Source organism: Pseudopodoces humilis, chromosome 8, assembly GCF_049639895.1.
Source record: "Pseudopodoces humilis isolate 2021_Gansu_Grassland_sample_001 chromosome 8, ASM4963989v1, whole genome shotgun sequence".
Classification (NCBI taxonomy): domain Eukaryota; kingdom Metazoa; phylum Chordata; class Aves; order Passeriformes; family Paridae; genus Pseudopodoces; species Pseudopodoces humilis.
Genome location: NC_142207.1, coordinates 1,920,719 through 1,944,432, shown reverse-complemented (window position 1 = coordinate 1,944,432; position 23,714 = coordinate 1,920,719). Strand labels below are relative to the sequence as shown.

At 37.5% G+C, this 23,714-nt stretch overlaps 1 protein-coding gene across 3 annotated transcripts in view; it reads left to right on the top strand.

The window, feature by feature from the left end:
- Window positions 1-23,714, top strand: part of KIF5C (kinesin family member 5C) — a 70,778-nt gene that overhangs the window by 16,477 nt on the left and 30,587 nt on the right. For all 3 annotated transcript variants that reach the window (XM_088059067.1, XM_088059065.1, XM_005519586.2), the window contains exons 2-10: window positions 5,450-5,540; window positions 8,452-8,525; window positions 14,240-14,344; window positions 16,663-16,711; window positions 17,596-17,651; window positions 18,481-18,568; window positions 20,697-20,821; window positions 22,790-22,894; window positions 23,215-23,363. In XM_088059067.1, the coding sequence (XP_087915193.1) occupies window positions 5,450-5,540; window positions 8,452-8,525; window positions 14,240-14,344; window positions 16,663-16,711; window positions 17,596-17,651; window positions 18,481-18,568; window positions 20,697-20,821; window positions 22,790-22,894; window positions 23,215-23,363 (842 nt within the window). The remainder of the gene's footprint in view (window positions 1-5,449; window positions 5,541-8,451; window positions 8,526-14,239; window positions 14,345-16,662; window positions 16,712-17,595; window positions 17,652-18,480; window positions 18,569-20,696; window positions 20,822-22,789; window positions 22,895-23,214; window positions 23,364-23,714) is intronic.

Below are 23,714 nucleotides of genomic sequence, written 5' to 3'. Positions count from 1 at the left end.
GAGATGGACAGGGAAAGGTCTGGAATAAAGGGCAGGGTTCACATTGATGGGTACTGGGAACCTGGGGTGATTGGACAAGAGGGAGATTGACAGGGACCATTCTGGAAGATAGGGAAGGCTCTCGGGCTGAGTGACACGGGGGAAAAGGTGGGGAAAACTCAGGAAGGAATTATTCCCTTTTAGGGGGAAAGGTACTTGTGAGCAACCAACTGTTGTAAACACTTAATAAATTTATAAACCATTAATAATAAAAATCCAGCACCACACACTGAGCCAGGGGTGACATTGACAGCGATTCAGCAGAGCCAAGGGCTTCAGGCTGAGCTGGGAGGTTTCTGCATCCCCAAGGGATGCTTGGCTCAGAGGATAAAGCTTTTTATTTATTTATTATCAAAGGGGATGCAGGCAATGGGGAAAAGAACCCTCCTGGTGCCCTCCCAAAGCTCCTGGCACCTCCAGGGTGGGCACAGGGGTTTTGTGACCTGGGGCACGGGGACTTTGTGACCTTCAGCCACACTTTGGTGGGGAGTGAGCTCCTGAACCTGGAAAAGGAGTTGGGAAGGAATTTTGGGTGAGGTTGGGACTGTGCTGGTGGGCCATGGCCAGAGCAGCAGCTGCTGAGAGCTGAGGCTTTTCACCCCCTGTTGGTTCCTTCTCAGATCACCCCTGACTCTCCATCCTCTGATCCTGTGTGATCCTGCCATGGCTCAGAGCAGCCCAGACTGTTTTGGGGTTGGACGGACCTTAAATCCCGTCCAGGGACACCTTTCACTGTCCCAGGCTGCTCCAAACCCCACCCAACCTGCCCTTGGACATTCCAGGGATCCAGGGGCAGCCACAGCTGCTCTGGGAACCTTCTCGAGGTCCCCCTGCTGCCTCCGTGCTCCTGTGACCTGTGAGAATCTCTGATTCTGGGGGATGGTTTCAGGCTGAAATCCCTCATCACACTCAAATGCCTCCTCCCAGCCCTCCAAAATCAAAGAAATCCAACATTTTGTTGGTGATTTCTGCTCAAGCAGTTGGGGATTCTGTTCTGAGCCATCTCCCCTTGCCCATGGTTTTTATAAGGTTTTTTTTGTGGGAGGGGATGGATCTGGGATCTGGATTCAGATGTCTGAAGGTGAATTCTCACCTCCCTTCACATCACGACCTGGGAATCCACCCTGAGGCTCACAGGGGATTTATCCTGGAATTCCTTTAGGGCTTCTCACCCTTAGCAGGCAGCTCTGAGCACTGAGCTCTCCTCATTGCCTCTCTCTGGGCAATTCGGGGGAGCTGAGGTTGATTGATTTATTTATCAAACCAGGAAATGAATTTGGTTGTCTTTAATTTCTTTAACTGAGACTGCATTAGCTTCTGGTGACAGCACTGCTCTGAGATGTTGCTTTGGTAAATTTGGGATTTATGGTGAAAATCCTTTTTGTGCTTGTGAAATCTATTTTATTTTATTTTATTCTATTCTATTTTATTCCATTTTATTCTACTTTATTTTATTCTATTCTATATTATATTATGTTATATTTTATTTTATATTTTATTTTATATTATGTTATATTTTATATTTTATATTTTATATTTTATTTTATTTTTATTTTATTATATTATGTTATATTTTATTTTATTTTTTATTATTCTATTTTATTTTATTCTATTTTATTCTATTTTATTTTATTTTTTATTCTATTTTATTCTAGTCTATTTTATTCTATTCTATATTATGTTACATTTTATATTATATATTTTATTTTATTTTTTATTATTTTACTTTATTTATTCCATTCTATTCCATTCTATTCTATTCTATTCTATTCTATTCTATTCTATTCTATTCTATTCTATTCTATTCTATTCTATTCTATTCTATTCTATTCTATTCTATTCTATTTTTAAATGCCTTTAAACCCAAGAGGAAACCAAAGAAGTGAAATAACAATTATCAATATACCTGAATAGAATTCCTGGTGCTATCCAGGGCCCAGAGCAGAATCTCTCTGGCTGTCAATACAACTTGAGCAGGAATTGTGTGGGTGGATCAGAGCACTTATCCCAGCCATTATGCAGCAGTGGCACAAGTTAATGGAACAGATTGTCAGGGGGACTGCTGGGAGGAAGGGAAATGTGATTTATGGATGGCAGATAATACACTGAGTGTCAGGAGAAAGTTTGGAAAATAATAGATGGAGGTGCAGAGAAAATCGTTGGCATGGCTCAGAAAAGAACATTTTTATTTCTGGCTGTTTATTGCTTGAATTACTTCCTGATTTTGGTATTTAATGCAGGATGAGTTGCGTTTGGAAAAATGAAAATGAAAGCAGTTTTGTCACTTCTGAAGGTGACAACAGGGAGAAAGGAAATAGGGAACACCATGGAAATTGGGATTTTTGTGGTCCCTCCCTTCTGTTTTGGGATAAACCCTTTGGATCTGGAGGGTGCTGCCTCTGCAGGGGGGATGTGACTTTTGTTGTCTTTGAGAAAAACCAGTCAGAAATTTAGGGAATTACAATAATAACACAAACAAACCCCAAAAAAAGCTGTGTGGATGTGGCAGTGAGGAGCAGGGGGCACAGCAGGAAGGCTGGGGTGGGGTGACACAGGAAAATCCCAACATTTCTCCAACATCAGGACTCCAACCAGGAATTCCTGGACAAAGAATGAGGATCAGTGTGGATTTAAAGCCCCAAAACCCTCCCCAAAACCCCACATTTTGTGCAGTCAGATGCTCTGTGATCCCCCACATTCCTGTATTTCCTTCAGATATTTCCAGCCTCCCAAACCAAACCCCTGAGGAGGAAACCTCACCTGTGGAGCACATTTCTGGGTCAGTGTTTTTACATTTGCAGCTTTTCAGCCTGGGGCAGATAAAACCCCACTCATGGGCAGTGCCTGGGCCACAATTAGGATGGAATTGCTCCTTTTTGAGGCTCTCTCCAAGCGTGGGATGCTCTGAGGAAGGGCTGGATTGAGCAGGGTTTGCCCTGGGATGAGGCACTGGCAGCTCTCAGAGCCTCAGCTCTGAAGGGAATTAAATTTAATGGATGTTTGAGTAGCTGTGGCATCTTTGGCCTTGCTGCCTGGAGCTTGGGATGAGCGAAATGGGGGTAAAGAGGGAAAATTCTGAGAATCTGGGAAGTGGTTCTGGAATATTTGGGCAGCCCTGCTCGTGCTGGGAGTGCAGAGCTTTGGCTGGCTGGAGCATCCTGGTGTGGGAAGCCGTGGAGAGACAGAATTTGGGGTTGGGGCTGGCTGGTCCCCCCAATTTCCTGGGAGTGGAGCTGTGTGGGGGAAGATCTGGAATCGGGAGTCACTTCTCCAGGCTCAGGTCTTCCAAAGGGGCTCTTGTAAAACCCAGGAATTACATCCTAAAGCACTTGGAAATGGCCTTCTCATCCTGGATCTCCAAAACCCCGGGTGAAACAGGAGCAGCCATCACAGGCAGAGCCCTCCCTGCCTCCTTTCCCTGGGCTGGAGGAGCAGCAGGGTGGAAGCTCCCGAAACGGAATCAAAACGTGACAAATGTGGTTAATGGAGCAGAACCTTGGATCAGCTGCTGCCAGTGGCACTGGTGGCACCTCCCAGAGCTGGAATTGGGTTCCAGCCACCTCCCCAGCTCTGGAGACCTCGTTAGCGGTGTCTGGGAAAGGGGGAGCACCGTGAGCTTTGGTGGGAGATGGGAAGGAGCCGTTTCTGGGTTCAGGATTCGTGTTTTAAACGCCAGTGTCGTGCTGGGGATGGGGCTGGGGGGAGCAGAGCTCTGGCTGAAGGATTGCTTGCCCTTTGAAGTGTCACACAAAGCTGTTTTTAGGTGGTGTGCGTGTTTGGCTTGTAAGCAATGACAACATCAAGGTTTTCCGGGAGCGCTACGCCGTGTATCCGTGTGGGAATGTCAGTCCTGGCAGCACTTGGGAATCAGGGAGCTCAGGGCTTGGGGTGACACCAGTCCCACCCAAAATGTCCCTGGGGAGCACTTCCCACACGGCATCAGGGCACTGAGGATGAAATTCCCAGCGATTTCGGAATAAAATCCAAGCTGAGGGTGCCCAGCTGGGATGGGCTGCCTGCTTTGGCTCCAAAGCTTTCGGTGCCACAGTTGTGTGTTCAGCATGGAAATGAAACCAGTAGGGTGCTGGGACTGTACTGGGACAATTCTGGGTCACCGGGGGCTCAGCAGAAGTCAGGACCTGCAAACTTGATTTTCTCTCAGCTCTGGGCTTTTCTTACAGTGCAGCTCTCACTGGTTTGTGGGAGTGAACAGCAAAGCTTCTGCAAATATTTACAGGGTTATTGCCCCAAGATTTTCATGGCTATTCCATAAGTATTTATAATTCTCTCAATATTTACAGGGTTATTGCCCCAAGATTTTCATGGGTGTTCCCCCAGTATTTATAATTCTCCCAATATTTACAGGATGATTCCCTTGATATTTACAAGGTTATTGCCCCAATATTTACAGGCTGATTTCCCTAATATTTACAGGGTTATTCCTCTGATATTTAGTTGGATATTTCCCCAATATTTGCCTAACTCGTCACCAATATTTACAGGATTATTCCCCCAATATTTACAGGTTTATTCCCCCAGTATTTACAGGATTTTCCCCCAATATTTACAGGTTTATTCCCCCAGTATTTACAGGATTATTCCCCCAATATTTACAGGATTTTCCCCCAATATTTACAGGTTTATTCCCCCAGTATTTACAGGATTTTCCCCACAATATTTACTTGGCTATTTCCCCAATACTTACCTAACTGTTCCCCCAATATTTATATGGTTTTCCCCCAATATTTACAGGATTGTTCCCCAGTATTTACAGGATTGTTCCCCAATATTTACAGGATTGTTCCCCAATATTTACATGGTTTTCCCTCAGTATTTACAGGATTGTTCCCCAATATTTACAGGATTGTTCCCCAATATTTACATGGCTTTCCCCCAATATTTACATGGTTTTCCCTCAGTATTTACAGGATTGTTCCCCAATATTTACATGGTTTTCCCCCCAGTATTTACAGGATTATCCCCCAATATTTACAGGATTATCCCCCAATATTTACAGGATTATTCCCCAATATTTACATGGTTTCCCCCCAATATTTACATGTTTTTTCCCCCAGTATTTACATGACTATTCCCCCGTAATTCCCAGGAGTAGGAAGGAAATACCCAGCTGCTGTTCTGGCTGATTGTGTCCCACATCCATGGCTGTGACCCCGATGTGAGCACACAGGGAACATATGCCACCTTTTATTTGCCAGCCAATTTTATTTTATTTTTTTTTAGGGAAAAAACTGGGTTTGGAGCAGCCAAAATGTCACATCTGTTCAGCCCACAGAATGCACTGCATGAGAGCATTTCCTCTGTGGGAAATTCTGCATTTCAGGCTGTTCAACCAGCATGGTAAAGTGCATGAAATGTTCTTTTTCTCATGGAGTTTCTCCTCTGTTTGCAGCAAGGGAAGCCCTACGTCTTTGACAGGGTTTTACCTCCTAACACAACCCAGGAGCAAGTTTATAATGCCTGTGCCAAGCAGATTGTCAAAGGTAGGTGTTGCCTTTGTTTATTATCCCTCCTAAAGGCAGGGAAAAGGATGTTTTCTGTGCCCTCAAGCTGTTTAAACGCTGGATAATGAATATTTGGATGTCTGAAGGAGAGTTTAGCATAAGTAATTCCAAATATTTCCTTTTTTAAGGGTTTTTTTTTTTTTGCTGCGTGAGAAAAAAGGCCCAAAGGAAAGAGGTGAAGGAATTGAGGTCATTGTTCTGTATTCTCTCCTTGTTATTCCACACAAACACGTGGGTTTTGGGATATAAGGGGCAAAAAGGGTGTTTTTGGTGCAGGTCAGTCCAGGGTGAGCGTGGAATATCTGGAAAATTGGATCATTGCAGGAGGGTGTGGAAGGGCCTGGTTTGGGAGTTGCTTTGCATGCAGAGAGTTTGCATTTTGAACTGGAATGGGAGCACAGGTTCCTCGTGGAAAACACCCGGCTCCTTGGAACAAAACCTCCACCAGCTCTGGGAATTTCAGGGTTTTCACGTGACAATCCATTTTTTTTGGGTGCATTTCAATCGCGGGCCGTCCTCCCCCTGTGAGCACTGAACTCACACCTGGGGCTGGATGATCCATCCTTGGTGAGATTGATAAAATTGTGAATGTGCTGAGCTGGACAGCACCCACAGCATCCTCAAAACCCCAAAAATCCCCCCAGGATCCTGCCCAAACACCCCTGGAGCTCGGGGCTGGATTTGGGACCGGGCTGCAGCATCCCAGGGGTTTTGAGCAGAGCCCTCGTTGTTCCCTGGCCCTTTGGGGTGTCCCTGTGCCCTCCAAACTCTGACCCTTGGTTTTTATTCTGCTTTTTTCGGGCTCCTGCTCCAAATCCTGGGAGCAGCTCTGCAGGAAATCGTTTGGCTCACTCAGATCAAGCTGGGGTAGCCCAGGTGATGGGGGAAGGGGCAGAGGGGAAATGATTTTGATGTTGGAGAGCAGAAATTAGTCTGAATTCTATTTTTCTGATGTATTTATTTAATCTTCCTCCCTGTCTGCAGCACCTACATGGAGATGCAAATAAGGAGATAATTTGTGTATTTATGTAAATAATAGAATTTAATTAATAGAAAATAAAATATGTAATTCAATTTAATTTAATATAATATGTAAATATATATTATATTTATATATAATATATATAATAAATATCTATATTATATTTATATCTAAGGTATATAATCTATAATATATATCTATATTATATATAGAATATAATGTATGAATATTATAAATATTATATTATATATAATATTATAGATAAATATAATATAATATAATATAATATAATATAATATAATATAATATAATATAATATAATATATAATGTAATGTAATGTAATATAATGTAATATAATGTAATATAATGTAATATAATGATAATTTAATTAATTTAAATTTTTTGGGCTGGAATTTTTTATTTTTATTAATTAATTCTCTGCCTGAAATCTCCATTTAATCTAATTTATATTTAATTATTTAATTTAATATTAATATTTAATTGAATATAATTTTATAATTGAGATCCAGAGGATGGGAAACGTCACAAATACAATTTACAGCCCTCCCAGATTGCTGGAAATGGGCGTTAACCACTGGAAAATCAACATTTTACTATGTGAACCCAAAATCAGATTATTCATTCTGCCCTGGGAGCAGCTGATTTTCAAATTCATTTGACTTTCTCCTTGCTTTGCTTTGGGAAATGAATGAGGCCGTGATCCAGAGGTGGAAAATGGAATGAGAAGTTTCTAATAAGGAATATCTGTGAATTTGTTTCATTTTCTCCAGGGTCCCTCCTGGTTTTCAAGGCTTTTTTTCCTTTCCCGTGTTCCACAGATGTATTGGATGATTTCTGATGTCCAGAGATCCTTTTCTCCCAGGAAAATAATCATAATAATAATAATATTAGTAGTAACAATAACAATAATAATAGTAAAATAATAATAGTAAAATAATAATAGTAAAATAATAATAATAACAACAACAACAATAATAATAACAATAATAATAGTAACAATAACAATAATAATAGTAACAATAACAATAATAATAGCAATAATAGTAATAATAATAGTAATAATGATAGTAATAATGATAGTAATTGAAATAATAATGTAATAGTAATAGTAATAATAGTAAATAGTAATGGTAATAATAATGATAATAATCGTAGTAATAGAAATAATAATATTATTACCAATAATAATGGTAATAATCATAGTAATAGTATTAATGATAGTAATAATGATAGTAATAATGATGGTAATAGAAATAATAATGGTAATAACCATAGTAATAATAGTAATAGTAATAATAGCAACAGTAATAATAGTAACAATGATAGTAATTGTAGTAATAGAAATAGTGGTAATAATCATAGTAATAATATTAATAGTAATAATAGCAATAGCAATAATACTAGTAATAATCATAGTAATAATAGTAATAGAAATTATAATAATAATGGTAATAATCAGTAATAACAGTAATAGTAGTAATAGCAATAGTAATAATAATGGTAATGATGATAGTAATAATAGTAATAGAAATTATAAAAGTGGTAATAACAGTAATAATAGCAACAGTAATAATACTAATAATAATGGTAATAATGATAGTAGTAATAACAGAAATAATAATAATAGTAATAGTAATAATAGTAATAGTAATAGTAATAATAGTAATAATAATAATTATAATAATCCTGGAGTTCTCTAATTAATTTTTCACTATGAATTATTTTTTTTTTGTCCTAAAATTAGCTCAATATCTCACTTTTCCCCCCAATTTTTCTTGCACAAACCTTCCTATTTCAGCTCCAACACCGTAAGGATCTGAAAATCGCTGATAATTCAGCGTGGGGATGCCCTGAAGGGTTTTTAATTGTTTTCCTTCTTCTTGCAGATGTCCTGGAAGGTTACAACGGCACAATCTTTGCTTATGGGCAAACCTCATCAGGAAAAACCCACACCATGGAGGTACAGGGGGATTTTGGGGGGAAGGAGAGGAATTCCCTGGGAAAATGACCTGGGAAAGGCAGAACTCTGCAGCTCCGAGCTGGGAGAAACGTGGAGAAAAGGATTCGGGAATGTTCGGCTTGGGGATGTTTTGGGGTCACCTGGAAGGGTTTTCCTGTGGTTTGGGGATGTTTTGGGGTCACCTGGAAGGGTTTTCCTGTGGTTTGGGGATGTTTTGGGGTCACCTGGAAGGGTTTTCCTGTGGTTTGGGGATGTTTTGGGTCATCTAGAGGGATTTTACTGTGTTTTGGGGCACTTGAGTCACAGAGAACGATTTTCCTGTGGTTTTGGGCTCTTTTGGGTCACCTGGAAGGATTTTCCTGTGATTTTGGTCTCTTTTGGGTCACCCAGAAGGGTTTTCCTGTGGTTTGGGGTTTTTTTAGGGTCACCTGGAAGGATTTTCCTGTGGTTTGGGGTTCCTTTGGGTGAACTAGAAGGATTTTCCTGTGGTTTGGGGCTCTTTTGGGTCACCTGGAAGGATTTTCCTGTGATTTTGGGCTCTTTTGGGTCACCTAGAAGGATTTTCCTGTGGTTTGGGGTTTTTTGGGGTCACAGAGATTTTTCTTGTGTTTTTCGCATTTTTTTGGGGTCACCTAGAAGGTTTTCCTGTGGTTTGACGTTTCTTTTGGGTCACAGAGAAGGGTTTTCTTGTGTTTTTGGTGTTCCTTTGGGGTCACCTGGGAGGATTTTCCTGTGGTTTTGGGCTCTTTTGGGTCACCTAAAAGGGTTTTTCCTGTGCTTTGGGCTCTTTTGTCTCACTTAGAAGGATTTTCCTGTGGTTTTGGGTCACCTAGAAGGGTTTTCCTGTGGTTTGGGTTTGTTCTTTTGGGTCAGCTAGAAGATATTTAGACATTCCAGCAGAAATTCAAGGATTTCCTCCTTGCACGAGGCTGCTCCTCCCCTGTCCGTGTCTTGGAGCAGCTCAGCCTAGCAAAGCTGGGCTCTGTGGAAGTTAAGACCGAGCTTTTCTGGCTTCAGGTTTTGCTCCACAGTTCCCACAGGCAAACCACCCAAGCTGCAGGAAAAAGGACAACAGGAGCCCCAGGGCCTTGGGAAAATCTGCATTCCTGGAGGATGCAATCAGCGATGTCTAATTAAGCAGGAGGGGGAAAAAATCACTGGCTCAGCCCTCACAGATGGCACAATCCTGAGTAATCCACCAGCTCTGGGTGTAATTAAATCAAAATATCTGCAGGGCTCGAGCTGGTGCTTCCACATGGCCTGGGAAAGATCTCCTAAAGCCAATTTATATTCAGATTTACAAGTGGTGATAAAGGGAATGGCCGTGGAGAAGCCGCTGTTTTCCTCCTCGAATAAAGGAAAAAGCTGTCGTTTCCAAGTGGAATCCAGTCTATATTCAGCTTTAATCCCAACATCCTCTTGTAAAGTTGCTAAAGTGTGTTGTGGAAGGGGGGAAAAAAAAAAAAATAGTCTGGAGTTGAAGAAATAGTAAATCCTCTTGGTAAAGCTGTTACGGGGGATTTTGTGTGAAATGGGAAATGCTTCACAGTGTTGGTGTTAAGCTCCACCAGGACACGGGGCTGTAACACAGACTTTCTGACAGACTTTCTTTGCCACCTGAAAAGCAGGATAAAAGTTTAAAAATCACTTTTTTTTTCCACCATAAGTCAATTTGGGCTTTGACCTCCCCACAGCAGAGCTTTCAATGCTTGGTTCCTCATAAATTGGAGTTACGATGTCAACATCCTGAATTAACAATCCTGCCTCAAATGTTGCATTTCATCTGCATTTAATCAAAGTTTTTATTAAAATCTGGGGGTTTAATAGGCAGAGAGCTCTTGGTGGGTGTTTCCAAACCCTTTCAGTGAAGTTACAGCAGAATCCATGGGAATATTTGTGGTTCCTTTCAGTTTTTAATTCCAGTTTTCCAGCCCACCTTTTGTTCCCTTCCTTTTTTTGGCCTCTCTCTCTTTTAGTGGGAGATTCCCTGCCCATGGAATGGGATGAGATTTAAATTCTTTCCAACCCAAACCATAAATGAAAGTGGGGGGCCCATTTCCATCCCCCTCTTTTTTAAAATAAAAATCCATTAAATAAAATTTTTTAAATAAAATTTAAAATAATAAATTTAAAATAATATAAATTTAAAAGAATAAATTTAAAATAAATTAAAATAAAATTTAAAAGAATAAATTTAAAATAATATAAATTTAAAAGAATAAATTTCAAATAATAAACTTAAAATAATAAATTTAAAATAAATGAAAATAAAATTTGAAATAATAAATTTAAAAGAATAAATTTAAAATAAATGAAAATAAAATTTCAAAGAATAAATTTAAAATAAATTAAAATAAAATTTAAAAGAATAAATTTAAAATAATATAAATTTAAAAGAATAAATTTAAAATAATAAACTTAAAATAATAAATTTAAAATAAATGAAAATAAAATTTGAAATAATAAATTTAAAAGAATAAATTTAAAATAAATGAAAATAAAATTTAAAAGAATAAATTTAAAATAAATGAAAATAAAATTTCAAAGAATAAATTTAAAATAATATAAATTTAAAAGAATAAATTTAAAATAATAAACTTAAAATAATAAATTTAAAATAAATGAAAATAAAATTTCAAAGAATAAATTTAAAAGAATAAATTTAAAATAAATGAAAATAAAATTTCAAAGAATAAATTTAAAATAAATTAAAATAAAATTTAAAATAATAAATTTAAAATAATATAAATTTAAAAGAATAAATTTAAAATAATAAACTTAAAATAATAAATTTAAAATAAATGAAAATAAAATTTCAAAGAATAAATTTAAAATAAATTAAAATAAAATTTAAAATAATAAATTTAAAAGAATAAATTTAAAATAAATTAAGATAAAAATTAAAATAATAAATTTTAAATAAATTAAAATAAAATTATAATAAAATAGAAATGGAATTTTCTGCTTATTTAAATGGTGGCAGCTGTGGCTGAGTGTCCCTCACACTTCAGGTTTTACACCTGGATTTCTGAGCCAGAGGAGCTGTGGAAAGGAAAATATAATTATCATGGGGCTTGCTGGGAAAATATTGAATTAAATGTATTTAAAAGTTGTCACTTCCTAAAAGTGATTAAGGGATAAGTTTAGCTGGTGCTGCTGGGTAAATCCAGCTCCACCAAACCCATTCCAGGTTTGCTGGAGCATTCCTGCCTTTGGGGCTGCTTTAGGAATTGTGGGTTCTGCTGGATTTGTGCACCCTGAAGGAATCCCAGCTAATCCCAGTTTATCCCAGTTTAGGAAAAGCTCCTTTTCCCTCCGAGGGAAAACTCCCTGAGCAGTAACTTGGGGCAGGCAGTGGGTCCCAGGGAGGTTTTCCAGGATTTCTTCAGGGAGAGGGGTGGAAATGAGGCTGCAGCCACTGAGTGATGGAGCAAGGAAAGACAAAATCTTGAGGGGTGTTTGTACATTCAATTTTCCCCTTCGCCAGGGATTTAATTTGATTTAATTAATTGCCTTTTTCCCCCCCATTCTCATAAAGAAATGAAATAAAATGGTGCCTGGGATGGGAAGGAGTTTTTACTTTTGCAGCTTAAGAAGATGCTGGGTGTGGTGCAGGGTTTAAGTGCTGCAGGAGGTTATTGATGGATGAAATTATCATTATTGATGAAATAAAAATAAAATATTCACAGTTTGGCTCCAGCTGAGTGCTGCTTTATAGGGAAAACAGAAACAGAACTGATTTATCCCTTTTTGGGTTTTTTCCCCTCAAGATGTTTCTGTAGTTCAGGGGCAGGAACCTCTGAACTAGAATAAAAGAATATATATATATATATATAATTATAAAGCAATAAGTGCTTTAAGCACAGGCTGGGGGGGTGGAGGGAGAAGTGATGTCAGTTCTTTGTGTGAAATTGCCTTCATCCCTCCCTGGCAGCTACTCAGAAATTCACTGCCACTCCACCAGCTCAGGGGAAATGGGGAAGTGGCAAAAATTTTCTATTTTAGGCCCAAAATTTTATATTATGGAAAATATAAAATATAATAAATATATAAATAAAATATAATAATATATAAATAAACATATTAATAAATATATAATAAATATATAAATAAAATTAAATAATATATTAAAATAAACATAACAATATTATCTATTATAATATATATAATAATTATATATACAACCTAATATATATAATTTATATAATATATAATATATATAAAATATATATTATATTATATTTATATTATATTATATATAATATTTGTTTTGAATTAATATAATATTTAATATATTATTAATATATAATATGTAATGCATAATATATTATATATAATATATAAATACAATATATAATACATATGATATAATTTATAATATATAAAATATATATATAATATATAATCTAATATACAATATACACTATATAATATATAATTATTATTTATGATATATGATATATAATTAATATCTAATATAAAATACATAATTTAAATAATAAAACAATAGTTATGTAAAATATTGTATATTGTACTTTATTATATTACCATATATATAATTATATATTGATAGATGTATTTAAATGTTTTATATTGTTTTTATTATATATTGTTATCTGCTTCATAACAATATATTATATATTATTACATATAACAATATATATATTATATATATGTTTTATATACTATTTTATATATATAAAAGTCTATATTTTAGACTATATTTAAGGATGCTAATAAAGATTGGGACAACAGATTCAGTGTGACCCAGTAGTCACTGACAAACACATCATCATAAAAAACACATTTAGGTGCATTTTGCTAAAAAAACAGTTGGTGCTTAATAATTTTTATCAATTACAGATCAAATCTGCCCTCCCAGGATGGGGAACTGTGTATATTTTTCCAAAACCATAAGAATTCCCTACCAGTATTTGGAGTAAGAATGTTTTTGTGCTGACGGGGGCAGTTTGAGTCGGACAAAGATTTATTCCAGAGGCGTGTCAGAGATTCCAAACTGCGTGTTCTGATGGAATCTTCTGATGGGATCTTCCACATTGAAGCAGTTTCATGAAACATTTGGAAGCAACAATTCAGTGGAAGCTGTGGGCAGAGTAGGCTTTTATCTCAAATTTACCTTTCTGACCCCGTTTTGGTGGCGCTGCCTCTCCCGGAGGTGCCAACGCGAGCAGGGCAGGGGAATTTTTTGAGATGAGCGAATATTCAGTTCCTAAAAGAACAGGGGCAGGCGTTTGTGGAAGTGAATATGGAAAACAGGAGGGGGTTTTGAGTTGCCTGCAACAGCCCTGGCGGGCTCAGATTTGGAATATTTGACTGGAATCCCCAAATCCCCGTAAGCCAGATCTTCCCCCAGCCCAGCGGGAAGGAGGAGCAGGATGTTTTAATGCTTCTTGTCACTGACAAATTCCCCAAATCCTGGTTGAACAGGGAGATCAGGCTGGGAGTTGGATTTTTGTTGTGTTTGTCAGCTGGGGAGAGCGTTGGAAAGGAGCTGGCAGGACACAAGGGTCATCTGTGGGGTGAGGAATTCCAAGGGTGAAGTTTGTTCTGCCACCTTTTCTGAGCACCAGCACCAAGTTAATCCCCCCTAGAGCAATAAACATTCATGGGGACCCTCTGGAAGAGGAAAATTTGGATAAATCTCCCTCTTGTCTACTCCCTGAGGAAGAAATTTTGGGGTTTTGTGTCTGCAGGGGAAGCTGCACGACCCTCAGCTGATGGGAATCATCCCCAGGATCGCACACGACATCTTTGATCACATCTACTCCATGGACGAGAACCTGGAGTTCCACATAAAGGTAAATGTGGAGTGACACGTTATGTAAAGGCTTGGAAGTGGCAGGAAGCCTGTGGGAAATCTGTCTTGGGATGTTCTGTGGGTTTGGGGTTTTGTTTTTCCCCCTCCATCCCTTTTTTACAGCGCAAATTCCAATATTTGTTAGTGAAATCCTAGAAATCACCTCAAGCAACTAGTTGGATTTTTTTTCTGGAGTGCATGTCCAGCTCAGGTTTGCTGGAACCACTCTTTGGGCAGCCAAATATTGATTTTCTGCAGCTCCTCCAGAGACTGGAGCCTGCTGGTTCTGACCATAAATACCACGGAGCCACAGTACATTTGGGAAAATCCTGACATCCATCTCCAGGATGAGGGATTGAAAGCGGGGAAAGGTCCAGCAATCCATGGAAGGATGTTTAGAAGTGATTTTTGAATTCCTGGTGCATGGGGCTCCTTCTGATGGTGGTCCAGTGTTTTCCCATGTCCTTCCCTTGATCCCAGCCATGTGAGCTCCCAAATGTTTGGGATTGACCTTTAACTCCCGCTGCCCATCTGGGGTCCTGGGGAGCTCTCAGCTGTGGGGGGCTCTGCTCCATCTGGCAGAGCTGGGGTCAGGCTGCAGCTTCTTTCCAAGCAGACATCAGTAAAATTGCCATGGATTGCAGGGAAAAGGAGATTTCTGTGTCATCCCTGCCCCAAAACTAAACCAGACCTAAATATTTGAGTAGCTGAGCACAGGTAGATGTGAAGCCACTGTCCCTTCTCCTGCTGAGAGCAGAGCTCCCTGTCCTTTTTGTGCCTTTAGAGATAAGTGACTTTTTAGTGCTGTTTGCATTAAATCCTTTGGAGTGCTCCCAGGAGAATATTTGTGTGTTTATTTTAATCATCTTGTACCTCTGAACCAGCTCCTGGATGGGCTCAGCTCTGTATTGGGTACAAGGAGGTACAGACAGAAGAAATATTACAAATACACCATGAAATAGAGACCTTAGACTGTAAAATATGGAGAAACTCCTCTGAATTTCCACACTGATTCCCTCCTCTGGAAAGCTTTCAGTGGCTGCTGCAGTTCCACACAAGCAGCCCTTGGGTGCTGACCCAAGATGAGGACCCCAAGCTGCAGGAAATTCCTGGCCTGTCCCATAAATCCTGGGATTTTTCCAGAGGTTTCCCAGCAGAGCTGATGAATTTCTCCCAGGAAAGCTCCCTGGGCAGCAGGGACAAGGAGCTGTCAGGGAGAGAAATGTTCTGGCAGCAGCAGCCAGGGTTTAACCAAACTGGCACACTCAGGACTGGACCAGCACTGGAAATTAATGGTAAAAACATTTTTTTCCCCTCTCCCTCTCTGTTTAGATATCCATTTAGAATTTGGTCTCTGCTCTGTAGGAGTGTTGGGTTTCGATGTAAAATATTAAGTCTGGCCTAACTGGGCTGTTGGAATCAGCTGGTCCAGAGAAGAGCTTTAAAAGGAGAAGGCAAAAATGCAAAATATATCTGTATTTAATAGCAGTTTCACCTAGAAAGTTCAACTCATCTGTATAAAAAGCCCAGACATTATTTTTCAGATGAGAGAAAATGAGACTTTACCAGGACTAAACCAGGAGTTTATTGACATGTGCTATTCCAGCTAAATGATCTGGATAAACATCTGGATAAACCTTAATTAGGGAAGGGTTAGGCCTAGTCCTTTCACATATTTCTGTTTCCCCTGTGAGCCAAATCCCCTTTTATTAAGAGACTCATTCATTCAATCATTCTCCTCCCTTTTTTTTTTGTTTTTTTTGGGTTTTTTTGAGGACAATTGTCTCTCTTTGTTACAGCAAATCTCATTTTCATTTTCTTCCTTGGATTTGAGTCAAGGCAGAACTGTCACATGTGCTTCATTTAAAAGTTTAATTTAATATATATTGCTGAGGCTTGTGGAAATTGTAATGGTAAAGGTGGTCTCTGGTTTTTGGGGGGGGTGAAAACCAATTTTTACAATCCTCAAACCTGACCCTGCACAGATATGGCAGGAGCTGCATTGATTTGATTCAGTTCAATATTTTTTCTCAATTTTGCCTATTTACCAAAAATAAATTAAAAAAAAAAAGATAAGGTTTGCCCGCAGGGGTTTTTTTTGTGTACTTTCCTGATGAATCATTGATAAATGGAGGAAGATCAATGGCTTGTAAATCACTCAAGATACAAACGTGTTCCCGTGAAAGATGGAATTCAAACTTGTGTAGGAGGCGGGTTTTTATTTTTAGTTTGGTGCTTTGACAGTGATGGAAACACAGAGACAGCAAGACATGAAATCAGCAAGGTTTAAATCTGTGATGTTTGTGATTATTTAATTAGGTTTCCTACTTTGAGATCTATCTGGACAAAATAAGGGACCTGCTCGATGGTAAGTTCTGTGTTTCTTACGTGACTGCCTTGGCTTCATCCAGAGCTTGGAACCAAAGCCTGGCAGGAAAAAGTGACTTTATTTGGGAGAGGATTAAATTTAAACCCGAGAGTGTTGCAGTTCCAATCATCTGATGTGTCTCCTGTGCACCTGCCCCTGCAGAGCACGCGCTTTGCTGTGAATTTCACAGCCCGCCAGGCAGGGCTGGGCCTCCTTGGCAATGGGTGTTCTTCAAGGAAAACTGATTTAAAAAGGCAGGGGGTGCTTTAGAATGATCTGTCAGGCAGTCTGGTGGGGAGGAGCTGCTTCTTTCACAGCTCACGGCTCTACCTCTGCGTGTGGTGCGTTAATAAAAGTGGATTTTGGTAATTAGTGTGACGACAGAAATGGCTGCAAAGGTAGAAATGTCTTTAAATGTAGAAATATCTGCAAATGCAGAAATGTCTTTAAATGTAGAAATATCTGCAAATGCAGAAATGTCTTTAAATGTAGAAATGTCTTTAAATGTAGAAATGTCTGCAAAGGTAGAAATGTCTGCAAAGGTAGAAATGTCTGCAAATGTGGCTCTGATCTGCTCTGAATTCCAGGCTGCTCTCCTGTCTCTTCTGCTTTGCCAAAGCCCAGCTTAGTCTGGGTTTATTTAATTCACCCAAGCAATAAACAAAAGCTTTTGTGCCCCAAAGTTAAATTTCAATGAACAGGTCCAAGACTGACAGAGCAGGAAGCAATTTCTGTGTGTCAGGAATGCTGGAGGTTTATAAGGAGTGGGGGATGCTGATCTCATTTACAAATTCCCATCCCCAAAATGTGTCTGTCATGCCTGGAGCTGACACTTTATTTATTACCTCTGCATTATTCCTGATGATCTCCACGTCTTTCTCCAGTGTCAAAGACAAACCTCGCTGTACATGAAGATAAAAACAGAGTCCCCTATGTTAAGGTAAAAGAATAATTTCATCTTCAGCTTTTCATTCTTTCCCACAAATGCATTTCTTTACAAATTTCCATTTGCATCCACTGTCTTTGCTGAAATAATTCAACTCCTGTTTGAAGCCTTGAAATGTTCGAGTTGTGTTGGTTCCTGGGTTTAAACAAGTTTCCTGAAATATTAATGGGCTTGAATCGTGTTTGTTTTATTCTCCTGACTTTGAACGTTGCCATTTTGTTAGGATGCCGTTAAATTTTAAGTATTCATATTCCCCTTTCATGTCAGATATGAAAGGGAACAACTTGAAGAATTTTGTTCTTTAATATTTTGCAGCATGGATGCTGTAATCTTCAATAGTTCAGAACAGATTGGTTGGGTTAGGAATTTGTTTTATGACTTTCTGGGCCCTCACTTGAATGCAATATGCTTGATACGAACATATGTGAGCCTAAATAATGTATATATAATATTTTTCTGTTTGTTCTCATCTCGAGGAGCAAAAAGAAATTGATAAAATAATTTATTGAGTAATATTGCGTTGGGAGAGAAGGATTTTGCACTTTATCTTGTAATTTGAGGGAGAAAATTTGGTGTGAAATCCAACCCAAATTAAGAAGATATATTGTATCATTCCATGTTTTCTGTGGAAAATTTCATGCTGTGTGTCCAGATTTCACTGTGGAAAATCCTGTGGAAAAAAATTGGCTCCCAAATTTCCCCTGGAAGTCACCCCAGGGCGGGTTTGGGTCTGTTGCCTCGCCGAGGATCCCGTGGGATCCTGGTTCTCCGGAGGATTGCGTTCCTTGTGCTGAATTCCTGATTCCCCCTTGCCTGTCCCCAGGGCTGTACAGAAAGGTTTGTGTCCAGTCCTGAGGAAGTTCTGGATGTCATCGATGAAGGGAAGGCCAACCGGCACGTGGCCGTGACAAGTGAGTGTCCCTGGAATTCTCTGGAATTCTCTCCAGAGGGGCTCCCGAGGGATTTATTGCTCCCTCCCGTCCCTCAAGGACCTGGAGTCGCTTTGGGGGTGATTTCACGCTGGAATTGCGGCAATTTCAGTTCACTGGCCGTGCTCTTGTGCGGAGGCTCCGCCGACCTTCAGCTCCCAACTGGGAATTCTGGCTGGCATTAAATGGCATTTATTAATTTAAATTAATTTAATTTATTAAATTAAACATCACAGCAGGGATGGGTGCTCAGGGTGGAGATGTTTTGGAATGATAAAGAGCTGAATTGATGGAGTTACATTTTCCTTTGGGCTGTAATTCCCTGGTCCAGCAGCAGCAGGGCTCTTCCCAACCTCTGCACGTTTATCCCAGCAAAGCAGGGCCTTGGATTGGGTTCCAGTGATGGCAAAACAAATGAATCTTAAGGAATTAAACCCCAAAATAATCCAGACTTGTTGATTTTGTGTTGCGTGAGTGGGGATTAAAGGACCTCTTCCCAAATTTATACTGGAAGATGTCCCTGGTGCAAGCAGTGGATTTGGCAGAACCTCAGTTTATAAAATAAAATAAAATAAAGTTATATTATATTATATTATATTATATTATATTATATTATATTATATTATATTATATTATATTATATTATATTATATTATATTATATTATATTATATCATATCATATTACATTATATTATATTATATTATATTATATTATATTATATTATATTATATTATATTATATTATATTATATTATATCATATCATATTACATTATATCATATTATATAATATAATATCATATCATATCATATCAAATCATATCATATCATATCATATCATTCTTATATCTTATATATCATATATCATTTTATATCATATCATATCATATCATATATATTGCATTACATATAAAGTATAATTTTATACATAAATAAAATAAGATATATTATTATAATGTGAATAATTTCCTATTTATTATAAAATTATTATTCTATATATAATATAATATAATATAATATAATATATATTATATATGGAATATATTATTTTATACATAATGATATAGAATACTATAGTAATAATATAACATATAATATTAATATTCTATTAATATTATATAATATAGAATAAAATTGTAATTATTGCTATAATTATTATATCATTATAATTATTATTCTAGTGATATGAAGGATATACTAACTAAATAATATTAATTAATATTAATATTATAAATAATAAGATAATATATTATATTATCTTATAAGATAATATAATAAGATAATAAGATAAGATAATGTAATAAGATAAATAATAAGATAATATATTATCAATAATAAGATAATTATAACTAATAAGAATAGAATAGAATAGAATAGAATAATATTCTTGGTTATGGGGTGGTATTTTGTGTATATTTGGGGTTTTTTGTGTTTTTATTTTTAATTTTAATTTGATTTCTTTTGATGCCCTGGGTAACTCCTTTCTGTTTCTCTGACTTTGCCTTCTTGCTTTGGTAGATATTATATTGCTTTTTTGCCATCATACTGGTAGAAATTTATTCTGAGTAACATTTCCTCCTACTGTTCCTGCTATTTTCTCTAACAAAAATACCCAAATTCACCTTTTTCCTGTTGCTTTTGGTGCTCACAGAGAAGTTTTGACAAATGTATTTTACTGGGCTGAAATGGCAAAGAGAAAATTGGGAAAAAAAACCCCTGAATGTGGAGATAAAGGGAATTCAGATAAATCTGAGTATTGATGGAAGGGGGGAAAGGTGGAGGTGGGTTTATGGTAACAGAGAAAATGAAGAAAACAGATGTGAAAGTGATTTTTTTAGTATTTTTTTTTTTTTGCTGTTTTATGAAATTCCAGCATGACATGGTTACAATCAAACCTCAAATCAGTGCAGGCTGAACCTGTGTCTCACCTGTGACCTGGGCAAAGGGGGATTTTTACCTGCACAAGCAATAGAAACCACTCAGAATTTTAATTTAATTGTGTGTTTGGGGTGAAAACTTCAGAGTTACACCGAGACCTGCCCAGCTTCTCTGGGATCTGGGAATTCTGTGGGTTTGAAAGGCATTTTAACAAAAAACCCTGTGATTTCAGATATGAATGAGCACAGCTCGAGGAGCCACAGCATCTTCCTCATCAACATCAAACAGGAGAACGTGGAAACGGAGAAGAAACTCAGTGGGAAGCTTTACCTGGTGGATTTGGCTGGCAGTGAGAAGGTAAATTCTCCTTTTTCCTGCACCTCTGAGGATGTGAGGGAGTCTCACAGAGCTTTCACAGAGCTCTCACCTCAGATTATCATGAGTAAGGCTATTTTAATTAGGTTTTTTTATAGTGTGGGATGGAGAAAAGGAGCAAATCAGAATTATTGGCATGAAAGGCAATCCCTCCCCAAAATCTGCATTTACAATGGAGGAGTTGAACCAGTGTATTTTTATATATTTTAATATATATATATTTTTTATAAATTTACATCTGTGTAGCTGAGAAAAGGAATGTGATTTTCATATAATTTATATTTTTATAGACTATATAATTTTTAATATTTTTATAATAAAATTTTAATATTCTTTATACTTTTTATAATTAGACATATTTTAACTTGCTTATATTGTCACGTCCTGGTATTATATTATATTATATTATATTATATTATATTATATTATATTATATTATATTATATTATATTATATTATATTATATTATATTATATTATATTATATTATATTATATTATATTATATTATATTATATTATATTATATTACATTACATTATATTATATTATATTACATTATATTACATTACATTACATTATATTACATTATATTAGATTATATTTTTATAATATATTTTTATATTATAGAGTATAGATTATGTATTATTATCTTATAGATTATATTCTTATAGATTATATTCTTATATATATTGCATTATTAAATTATATATTAGATTATATATTAGATTATTAGATTATATATTATTTACTATATTATTATTGTAATTATTTCACATATTAAATCAATGAAATACCAGCAGTTAATGCAGCTCTCAAGTCTACTCAAAGCTCCCTAAATCTTGATTTAGGGACCATTTCTGCTTTCCAGTGGAGAAAAATAAACCCAAGAAAATGACTTTTATCTATTTGCCAAAAGAGTAATGGTTTAGAACAGTGCTGTGAATAAAAAATGTTTCCCAGTTCTCATTCTGATCCCTTCTGGAGCATTCAAAATCAGCTTTATTGGGATTTTGTGTTGCTCATTGGGGGCACATTAATTGATAACCCATGATAAACCATGCAGGAGTGATTTGTCAGAGTAATTAACCACATTAATGTCTACGATTGTGTAGAGATGCTAAATTACAAGCTCTTTATGATGTTTATAAAATGAAGGGCTGGACAGGCACCCCTCTGCTCTAAAAAATCAACTTTTGTGGTTTGTTATGTCTGGACAAGGTACAGAAAAACCCCAAATGTGGATTTCTTGGGTAGGTTGCCTTCTTAAAAGACACAACCGCTTTTTCTTCACAGCATGGGGCATTTTGAGGTGAAAGTCCAGATAGTTTTAATATAGATAAAAATACATGGATTTACCCTGTGTTTGGATACTTTAGAAAATGCAAATTTTGTTTTATTTGTGTAGCAGCAGAAAGGAAAAATACCAGCAAGTTAGGAGTGTGTAAAACAGAATTTAGCAGTTGTAGAACACAATATATTTGTCTTGGTGTGGAAATGGGTTGTTTTCCACCACGTGTCATTTCTGGCCTGCAAAAGGAGGCAGTGGCCATGAGCAAAGTCTATGGTTTTTTATATTTTTTGGTCCATGAAAGCAAAATACAAAGGCCAGATGTTCATTTTGGGGCTGCTGAGAGTCTCCCTGTGGTGCTCCCTGTCCCAGCTCGGCCTTGGAAGTGATTCCCAAATATCCTCAGGTGAGCACAGACTTCTCCCTGAATAAAATTAGGGACAGATTGCTCTTGGAGTGGAAGAAAAGTGGAATTATTCCAGGCTTGTACTAATGAAAGAAAAGTTATAAAAGTTGATATAAAAATTTGATATAAAAAGTTGATGTGAAATTCTCCTGGCCCATGCTGAGCTGAGCTGGGTTTTGCTCCTCCAGGAGCATCTTTAGGCGCAGCTCTGCAGGGCTGGAGCTTTGTGTTGACTCTTTCCTGTTCTCTTTGGCAGGTCAGCAAAACTGGAGCAGAGGGGGCTGTCCTGGATGAAGCTAAAAATATCAATAAGTCTTTGTCTGCTCTGGGCAATGTGATCTCGGCCTTGGCAGAGGGAACTGTAAGTAATCCTGGCCGTGGGGGTGATGGGGGGTTTTTATTTATCTGGTTCTTTGCCATCCACAGGATAAAATAAAAAAGGAAAGAAGGAGCTAACATTTCAGTTCTGAAGGGGGAAAAGATTGGCTGAGCAGCCACAAAGCAGCAAGACTTTGTTGTGCCTGAGATAAGGAATTAATTCTCAGTGATGTCACTGGAGCAGTTGTCAGATCTTGGCACAGCCAGAACAAATCGCGACTCCTGTCGCCATGGACTCAACGTTCTCCCTTCCTACACTGGTTAAAAAGAATTGTTCTTGTCTTTTCCTCGTGTTTGGATCAGAAAACCCACGTTCCCTACCGAGACAGCAAAATGACACGGATCCTGCAGGATTCCCTGGGTGGGAACTGCAGGACCACCATCGTCATCTGCTGCTCCCCCTCCGTCTTCAACGAGGCAGAGACCAAGTCCACCCTGATGTTTGGCCAGAGGTGAGTCCTGCTGGGATCAGCCTGGATGCATCCCCAGGCCTTGGGAATCCTCGTGGAGTTGCTAAAAAACTGGAGAAATTCAGAGAGCTGGCTCTTTATTTCCAGTGGGAACAGGAAAATCGGTGTTAATTTGAAAGATTGAAACCTGCTTGGGAGCAGAGAGGAGCTGGAAAGTGGGGAAGGATTGGGAAATCCATGGAAAGATGTTTAGAAGGAATTTTTTAATTCCTTCCTGTTTGATTTTCCTGCAATAAGTACAAAGTGTTATCGTAATTCCTTTAAGTTTTATGGGAAAGATAAAGGCCCTGGGCAGTTTTCTGTGGAAAAATTCAGTTTTGCTTTATCTGTTGA